The 9,415-nt window shown below is 36.6% G+C and overlaps 1 protein-coding gene across 2 annotated transcripts; it reads left to right on the forward strand.

The window, feature by feature from the left end:
* The first annotated feature begins 4,209 nt into the window (after window positions 1–4,209).
* LOC109002833 (methylthioribose-1-phosphate isomerase) lies at window positions 4,210–9,209 on the forward strand. Of its 2 annotated transcripts, none has more exons than XM_035694570.1 (10): window positions 4,210–4,350; window positions 4,449–4,577; window positions 5,166–5,221; window positions 6,215–6,373; window positions 6,468–6,567; window positions 6,742–6,884; window positions 7,012–7,117; window positions 8,289–8,427; window positions 8,514–8,782; window positions 8,902–9,209. In XM_035694570.1, exons 2-10 carry the CDS (start codon window positions 4,512–4,514, stop codon window positions 8,968–8,970), a joined length of 1,107 nt encoding a protein of 368 aa, XP_035550463.1. In that variant the 5' UTR covers window positions 4,210–4,350; window positions 4,449–4,511; the 3' UTR covers window positions 8,971–9,209. The 2 variants fall into 2 exon arrangements, with proteins under 2 accessions (XP_035550463.1, XP_035550467.1); XM_035694574.1 differs by having other exon boundaries at window positions 4,227–4,350; window positions 4,434–4,577.
* Window positions 9,210–9,415: the final 206 nt, after the last annotated feature.

Genomic DNA, 9,415 nt, shown 5'->3' on the forward strand with positions numbered 1-9,415 from the left:
TACGTGAGCAAAATCTCTCACCACCATGGTGATCATCATGGAAGGGAAAACTGCTCGCCCCTAGGTGAGAACTGAGGACAACAAAAATGCTCGCCAAACAGTTGAGGACGATAGCAACAAAGTTGCTTACCATTAGGCAGTATCGGGAGAGTTGAAGTTCTTGCCATTAGGTGAGCACCTAGAAGAGCAACATCTCTCGCTCCCAAGAGAGCATCAAAGAGCAAACTTGCTCCTAGGCGAGCACCAAATAGGGAAAAGTGCTTGCCCCCAGAGGAGCCACAAGGCGAGTACCATGAAGACCATTCTCCCCAAGCAAGTGAGCACCTAAAAGATGAAAATTTCTCGCAACTAGGCGAGCATCATAAGACCCAAAGTGCTCTTCACCAAGGTGAACATCGCAAGATCAAAATTCCTTGCACCCCCGACAAGTAGAGCAAAAGTGCTCAGACATGAGTGGGGGCAAGCACTTTTATCTCCTTGGTGCTCGCCCACGGTGCAAGCACTTTTGCTCTTTGGTGCTCTCTTTAGGGAAGGGCTTTGGCTCTCTTGGTGCTCACCTAGTTGCGAGATATGTTGTTTTTTCAGGTACTCACCTACTGGCTCTCACGGGTTGTCGAGCACTTTCTCTGTTTGGTACTCGCCTGGGGGCAAGCACTTCAGCTGTCTCGCTGAGACAAACGATTTTGCTCCTGGCATGCTCACCTGTTTGGTGAGCACTTTTGTTCTTCTTAGTGGTCACTTGGGGGTGAACACTTTGCCCTTTCCATGATACTCATTGCGGCAACAAGCACTTTTGCTCACCCCCTCCTATCAAAGGAGCACCCAGGCAAACATCGCTGAGAGACCTTTTACATGGGGTCCTTGAGGTTGTTAGCAATGTGAGACGGTAGATTGGTGATTGTGGTCTTTACAAATAAGGGCATCAAATTTTGGGAAACATTAGCAGATAGAGGGAGAGCAGATTACTTGAGATTGGCAGGTTCATGGTGGACGGTGACCACATAGTGGAGGGAGGAAGTTTGAGAAGAGAAACGTGCTTCTGCGCCAAGTCTCTACAATGGTTTGAAAATGAAAGATATTGAATTCATCCTCTCTCTCTCTCTCATAGAAACAACGTCGCCACATTACCTATTCCACCACTTGCCTTAACCAAAAATGTCTTCAGAGATTGCATTCACGGAAAAGTTCTTGCAATTCCAATATTATGTCCCTTTTTAAATCTAGAGTTAAGTATGGTTAGAATATTAATGTTGATAGAGAGAGAGGGAGAGAGAAAGATGCTTACTTGAGGTTGGTGGTGCCATGAGACAATGGATTCGTGATGGTGGTCGCAACAACTTTGTAAACAAGGGCAACAAATTTTGATGGACATTAGAAACGAGAGAGATAGAGAGCAGCTTATTTGAGATTGGCAGGTTCATGGTGGACGATAGCCACACAGTGGAGGTTGGGAGTTTGAGAAGATAAACATGCTTTTGTATAAGTCTTTATATGAATTCAAAAATGATGGATGTTGGCTTCATCTATTTTTTTCTCTTTTGAATAGCAATTACTCTCCATGTAATGTTGAAGCCATGCTTGAGGGCATCCCTTGAATAGATTAAATGAGTTGGCCTGATGGAGATGATTGGGGAGGTTGAAAATTTTAATATCGGGATGGCACAAAGATACAACCTCAAATTTTCTAGCTGAATTGGATTGTTCAAAAACTACCTGTCTAATACGGATTGGACTATTAAATAAATACCAAAAAGATTTTTATTTGACGCAAATTGAACTGTTCAAAAAGTACATAGTATCGAACCATTAAGTCTGAATAGAACAATTATGAACCGTTGATTTATGGGCAAAAATGACATATTAGAATCATGTTGTTAATATCTTTGGTTGGCCTTATGATTTTAACACAAATAGAAGGCAAAATGGGGATAAAATTTTGAAACCCAACCCTCCTTCTATTCAGAGGCTGAGGCCTCATTTCAATACTTAGAGTATATCGATATATCTGTAAAAAGTAACGAAATAGTTTGAGTTAAGAATTTATTAGATTTTGAGAAAAGAAAGAGAAAAGTTGAATAAAAACATGATAAGTTACAAAATTATTTGAATATTCTTTTTTAATATTATTTTTGTTTTGAAATTTGAAAAAATAATATTATTTTTTTATGTTTTTTTTAGGAGTTTAGGAAAGTTGTAATGATTAGATGAAAAATTTAAAAATTTAAAATTGAAGTGTTTTCTGTTTGAATATAATTGGAAAGAAAATACCTGATAATATCTAAGATGGCTCGACAAAAACAGAAAATGAAAACTGAAAAGGGAGGAGACTCAGTGCTAAAGGGAGGAGATCAAATATTAGTGACCTATCCCAAAAACTAATATATATATATATATATATATATGCACTATATCCAAATCAAAGAAATTAATTAGTCAAAAATGAAAAAATCAAGCTGTTGATGATAAGAAACGAGTCAGTATCTGACTCTGACTTCGACTATTTTTTTCACAAAAACTCCCGACTCCGACTCCGAATTTTAATTTTTTCGACTCTAACAAAGTCAGTATCAAAGTGGACGTCGGCCAGAGTCGGAGCCGGTGGAGTTTTTTCCCACCCCTATATATAGATAATGGCTATAACTGAGGAATAATAACTTTTGTTGTGACGGGTGAAATTATGAACAGCTTCCCCACAAGACCCCCCCCCCCACCGGACCATTTCTCAATCTTCTTTGATATAGCAATCGGAACAAGAGGTAGCACCTCGACAGCAATATGTTAGTCGCATAATGGGGCAATAGAGTTTATCATAACAGAATTCTTAGCCTACAGTGATCCAAACCAAGGAGAAGTTATGACAGCCTACGTAGAAGTGAAGGAAGCATTCTTGAGACACATCAAGAAGATCACAATTGAAGGGGACTCCAAAAAAGTCATAACAGTTTTGCAGCAACCACAACAAGATTCTGATTGGATAATTGAAAGAATAATTCAAGACACAAGGAACCTCCTTCAAAGTTTTGAGATGTGGACAATAGTTAAAATACATTATTCTCATAATCGATGCGCGCATTCTATTGCGCAATGGGCAACAACTAACAATATGCTGGGTTGTATACCCCTAAACAAAACCTCACAATGCTTGCTTGAATTTTATAGTGGAAATGATCTTCCTATTTAGCTATTGTTATTCTCTTTATGTCGATTCTAGTTGGGTTATTTGCAAAGTACTTAAACTATTGTACTAAGGATAGTATTTTATAATGCAATCTACTTGTTGAGAAAAAAAATTATAATTACAATTGCATTCATAATAAAATATTTTATTATCAATATCTGAAATAATAATATATAAGAAAATTAACATTTCAATAAGATAAAATTATATATTAAAAAAAAATTAATAGTTTAAGATATTAAGTAGTCAAATACTAATATAAGACTAAACAGTTATAAAATTTGAAAATAAAATTTACTTGTATTATATTAATAGATTGTGAGTTGACTTGTAATATAATTAAGAATCTGTTTAGATATAGAGATGAGATGGTTTCATCTTACTTTATCTCATTTTAATTAATAATTTTATTATTATTTATAAATTAATACAACTCATTTTATCTCATCTCTATGTCTAAACCAACGCTTAAACTCATATAAATCAAACTCATATCCATTTATTTGGTGCCTTATTTGTGTTGGTTCGAGTCTTGTTATTTTAAAATAATAAAATTGCAAATCACAATCATTTCCGCTTTCATTTCACCGTACAAAATGTGTTATAATCATATAATGTAAATCATAAAAAATAAGTTCAAATCTCGTAACCAGTTCAAAAAAAAAAAGGAACGATAATAGTAATTTTCCCATTTTTATACGACATGTTCCGTAATCGATAACAATATAAAGGGGAGGAATAAAGCGCGACAGAGTTGGTATACAGTACACGCAGGTTTTTTTTAGAAAAAATATTCATATCAGTCGGAAATTGCCGCACACTCAACGATTGAAAAAAAAAATATATATATACCCGTGAGGTGTGTTGCAGTTTCTAACTGATGTGCAGCAATATTATTTTTTTAATATATAATATAGAAAATTTTTGTATTATATTTCTGTTAACAGGAAGATAAAATAATAAAAAAATATATATTTTTTAAATAGTATCCAGGACTTTGTATAGCAGAGCTCGTTAGTATACCGTATACCGTATACGCAGTTGATGTTACAGAAAATGGTGTGGATTCGGTGAAACTCGTAAGCGTCCAATCACGACAGTGATAGAGAAAAAACAGGCGTAAGAGAAGGAATCACAGAACTCAGCAAACTTTTCCATCGCCTTCAGTTCAGGTAAACCTAGACTCTCTCCTCTTTAGCTAATTCTTCTTCTTCTTCTTTTTCTTCTGGTGAAATCCGCAGCAACCCAAATATAGACGTTTGAATTTCAGAGCCGCATAACTAGCTTTACTTGTGGTGGGGAACTTCGTCGTAAGAAGGCTGAGTCCGTTGTTATGGAAGCGGACAATTCTCTCCAGTCTATCTTGTACAAGCGTGGTTCGCTTCAGCTTCTTGATCAGGTCTCTCTCTCTCTCGCCAAATCTAATTAAGAATGCTTAAAAGACGAAACTGCTGTCACAACGTGTTTCTGGTTCTTTAAAACGGTTCTGTTTCTGTGTTCATTTTCGGTGGAATGGCAAACATACTCGTCTTTTTTGTTGGCTGAAATGGAAATGGTCTCTGTGAACATGAGATGGAAAACGTGGACAAAAATAATTATATGAAAAGAACAAGATATCTACTTGAAAACGTTCATAATAGCCAAAGGTTACCATCATTTGATTTTCTGCGAATTGACCTGAAATTGTGTTTACAAATGTGACAATGACACAAATGGGCATTCTTGGACAACGAGGAGTGAAAATCGGAATTATAGGAGGTTTCATGGAGCACCTTATAGATAGGGAATACTCGAAGCTAGCAAATTTTGGGTCTTAACTATCCTTTTCTATTACCTTTCTCCGTTTATTTTGAAATGAAAATCTCTTGGAAATGACTTGCTTCAGACAAGTATATAAATTGCTTGGATTTAAAAGTTTTTGTTCGGACCAAGAGAATTGCAGTTGATTACTTCTTTCTAAATAGTGTTTATTTTTTCTTTTAAACAGAGAAAGCTTCCTCTGGAAACCATATACTTGGAAATTCGGGATGCCGCAGATGGATGGTAATCGATTAGAGCTCTATTTAAATTGCCTCAACTGATCATTGGACATTTTCTTCTGTTCCACACTTGAGCTCCGAATTTTTCTAATATGCTACTTCTTTCTTATCGTCTTTTTCTATTTTTCTTTTCTGAATAACTTTGCCTTCCCAGAAGATATTGAAAGTATGAATGTTGTGTCTTAGATGATTTTTTTACCGCCAAGTGTAAAGTGGGGTTCTTAATTTGTAACAGCTTATGATATGGTATACCTTTTAGTAATTTATATTATAATGTCAATTTTTAGCAGTGACCTACATTTAAAAAAAAAAAAAAACAGATGAGCCTGGACAGTCCCTTTGAAGAATTTTCAGGGAACTAAGTTTAGTTCCCTGTGCACAATGTTAGCCTTATGTTCCACTTAATGATTGTATTAACAAAATAATTTTCAGTATTATCCATAATAAATTCTCACATTATGGGCAATATGAGATTCCATTTACAATCATTCTATATTCAATCCGGGTTATTACAATCTTTGCCCTTAAATCACCGACCTCTTTGTTAGGTTATTCCATTGTAGGTGATATGCCTCAAGTCCCACACCTGTCATTGGGGGATTAGCTCTGATACTATTTGTAATGACTAAAGGAAAACCTAATTTATAGTTGGGTTTCTACTCTAAAAGGACTAGTCAAGGTTATAGTAAGAGTCCCTTGGAATTATTAACCACAAGAACTTACTCCTCCTAGGCAATGTGGGAACTCATTTTCATACTCCTCTACTCAATCCAAGGCGTTATAGTATATGTGGTTATGCACTCAGAATTTCCATCAACATTTTGATTTTATAGAACACTATCTACCATTTCCATGTTCATAATATCCTCTCTTTATATCACCCATTTGCGTTTGTTAGATCTGTAAACAGACTGCTAGTCAAACAGAAGTTTCAACTACACGGGCAATGTCTTGTTTAAATTCTCAAATATGGGCAATATCTTGTTTAAATTCTCAGGTCTGCAATAAGGGATATGGTGGTCCGCGGTGCACCTGCTATTGCTATTGCAGCTGCCCTATCCCTGGCAGTTGAAGTATCCAATTTAGAGGCTTTTAATGGAACGACTGATGATGCTGCTTTCTTTCTAAACAAGAAGTTGGAATATCTTGTCTCAAGGTACTTGGGTATCAGTTGTGACCTTGGCTTTTCATATACCCATTAATCCACATAATATTGTCTGATTATGTGATCATCTTTCATGTTTCTTCAGCCGCCCAACTGCAGTGAACCTTTCAGATGCTGCTACAAAGCTCAAAGAAGTTATATCAATGGCTGCTACTGCTGCTTCAGAAGCACCCAGCATTTTTCAGGTTGAATTAATTATTTGATGGTCACTTTGGCCTAGAATCTTAGGGTTTGACCAGATACATAGTAGATGAAGCCTGAAAAGACTACTTTTTGACTGTTCACTCTTTCTTAAGTTCTGAAAGTGTGATTGGAAGTTGATGCAAGCCTTGTTATCTTCATATCTTTTAATTTAACAGGCCTATATAGAAGCTGCTGAAATTATGCTCATGGATGATGTTGCTTCAAATAAAGCAATTGGGTCTTATGGGGTAAGTTTTCTTCGCCATCAGCTGAAGAGCTCTAAGAAGCTTTCTATCTTGACTCATTGCAACACTGGCAGGTAATTCTTCTTCTTCTTCTTCTTCTTCTTCTATCCTGTTAACCACATAACTCTCTCTCCATCTCTCTCTTCCCTTTTTATGATCACCGCACAACATTGTTCTGACCGTTTCATTTTGTTTTGTCAGCCTTGCAACTGCTGGATATGGTACTGCCCTTGGTGTGATCCGTGCTGTTCATTCTGAAGGATTGTTGGAAAGGGCATATTGCACTGAAACCCGTCCATTCAACCAGGTGAAAGACTTAGTTTGTAGTTGTTTATAGCCTTCATTAGAAGCTGCAGGGTCTTCCATTTTGTGACATAGGGTGATAAGGAATAGAAGGCTAGTGCACATCTTGACAGGAGAAAACCCTATAATCTACAAGGAAAGCTTTAGGATGTGCCATAATGCACAAACTCTAGAAAGAGCATTATTGATTATTCAACTGATATATATATATATATATATATATATGATTTTCGTTTTACAGTATAGGGCCAATTTAAAGATCCCTCCCCAAAAAAAAAAAAAAAAAAACCTCATTCTGCCAGAAAAATATTGGTAAGATGATCTATTTAATAGGCAACCATGAAAGGACTCTAATACAAGCCGGAAACCTTGAAAATAGCATAGGCGATTCCAATATTGCAAAAGTCAAAAAGTAACAAAATCTTCATATGACAAGTTAGATGTCCTGCAACTTTTCATCTATCTATCGCAAACATGGCTAGACAGTTGGCAATTGAAAGAACTGCATGGTTAGAATCACTTCTTGAAAATATCTCGAAGTTTAATGACTAATAATACGTTGGAAGCTCCTTATTCCAATGATGCTTACGTATGGATCCTTCAGCGAATTGTTTAGTGACACATGGTGAATAACCTATGCATCTTGTAGTCTTGACCAAAGAAACTCAATATTGATGCAAACATTTATGGCTGGAGGCTTGAAATGCATAGAATGTTGTCCCCTCAAAGCAAATGTCCTCTATATTTCAGCTGAGGTTTTCAATCACAAAATGTTGTAATGCAAACAATGCTAATTAAGTTATTGCTTAGTCATTTTATGGCAAAAAACATTTACGACTCTTACCTCATAGACTAACCAGATGGCTGGTTTGTCTACCAGTAGGTTATCTGTTTCGAAGTAACCAGCAATGGTTTTGCTTTTCACGTTTGAGAAAGTAGAAGCGCTGGCTTAAATTTCAACACAAGGAGAGAGACTTTTTTTCTAATACAGTGAAAGTGAAGTGGGGTTTATTATTAAAGGTCGTTTGAACAAAAGCTTTACCAAATTATTGGTTAGGATTTTTCGTGCATCTGAGCTTAACATGGCAATATGCCTGTGTTACACAAAGTGGGCTGTGATATACTTGTAATGCATCTGTCCAAATTCATCTGTTTGTTCGTTTTACCATCTCCAGGGATCTAGACTCACAGCTTTTGAGTTGGTGCATGATAACATACCTGCCACTCTTATAGCAGACTCGGCTGCGGCTGCATTGATGAAGGATGGACGAGTGGATGCTGTCATTGTTGGAGCGGATCGTGTAGCTGCAAATGGTACTTCCATGTTAATCATTCAACTTCCTTTCTATTGTCAGATTCTAGGAAGTATATCTAAATGACGCCTTTTAATCTAATTTCAGGTGATACTGCTAACAAGATTGGAACGTACAGCCTTTCCTTGTGTGCAATGAATCATCACATTCCATTCTATGTGGCTGCACCTCTGACATCCATCGATCTATCCCTTTACTCTGGAAAAGAGATTGTTATAGAGGAAAGATCCCCAAAGGAGTTGACACACTCACGTGGAGGACTTGGGGAACAAGTTGCTGCATCTGGAATCTCTGTCTGGAACCCGGCTTTTGATGTCACCCCTGCTAATCTGATCTCTGGTATCATAACAGAAAAGGTTCTCTCTCTCTCTCGCTCGCTCTCTCTGTGCACTCGCACACATATCATGCATCCTAGTGAATTTATGAATAGAATGTCAGGTTGTATAATTGCTGGTAACTTGCATTATCTGTGCAGGGTGTCATTACAAAGATTAGCAGTGATGCTTTTGACATAAAGGATTTCATAGAAAAGGCAGCCAAGTAATCTAGCACAGCTGATAGATCACTTATTGGAAAGTGTACCGCCGTACTAAAACAAGGATGTTGAGAAAATGCCTCAGAGTGTTCGATGTGGAAAACTCGAGTAGTTGTTTATGGCATGTTTCACGATTGCTGATGTCCTTTCTGCTTTCGGCATTTGGGTTGATGCAAATCAAACAATATATTGTAAGCAATGGGATGGATATATGCAGCAAGAGATAAAAAGAACACGTCGTTTATATTTTTGTGAATCGTCAAGTGACGAGGAAAATGATACTTGGCATCTCATTTGACGATTCTTTTTTACTAAAAAAAAAAAAAAAAACTATTTTAATTTTTTCCTCAAACTTTTACGTTTTCTTAAAGGAAAATGAGTCTTTCTTGATGTTTGTCGAATATGACTGGAAGAAAATAATTTTTACTGATTGCTGTTCAGAAGGGTTGTAAAA

Source organism: Juglans regia, chromosome 1 (assembly GCF_001411555.2).
Source record: "Juglans regia cultivar Chandler chromosome 1, Walnut 2.0, whole genome shotgun sequence".
NCBI lineage: Eukaryota > Viridiplantae > Streptophyta > Magnoliopsida > Fagales > Juglandaceae > Juglans > Juglans regia.

What these genes read in the sequence shown, in the direction of transcription:
- LOC109002833 (XM_035694570.1), top strand. Translation starts at nt 4,512, where the DNA reads ATGGAAGCGGACAATTCTCTCCAGTCTATCTTGTACAAGCGTGGTTCG. An exon ending in ACTCATTGCAACACTGGCAG is followed by an intron (nt 6,885 to 7,011) that starts GTAATTCTTCTT and finishes TTGTTTTGTCAG; the next exon opens with CCTTGCAACTGCTGGATATG. An exon ending in AAACCCGTCCATTCAACCAG is followed by an intron (nt 7,118 to 8,288) that starts GTGAAAGACTTA and finishes TACCATCTCCAG; the next exon opens with GGATCTAGACTCACAGCTTT.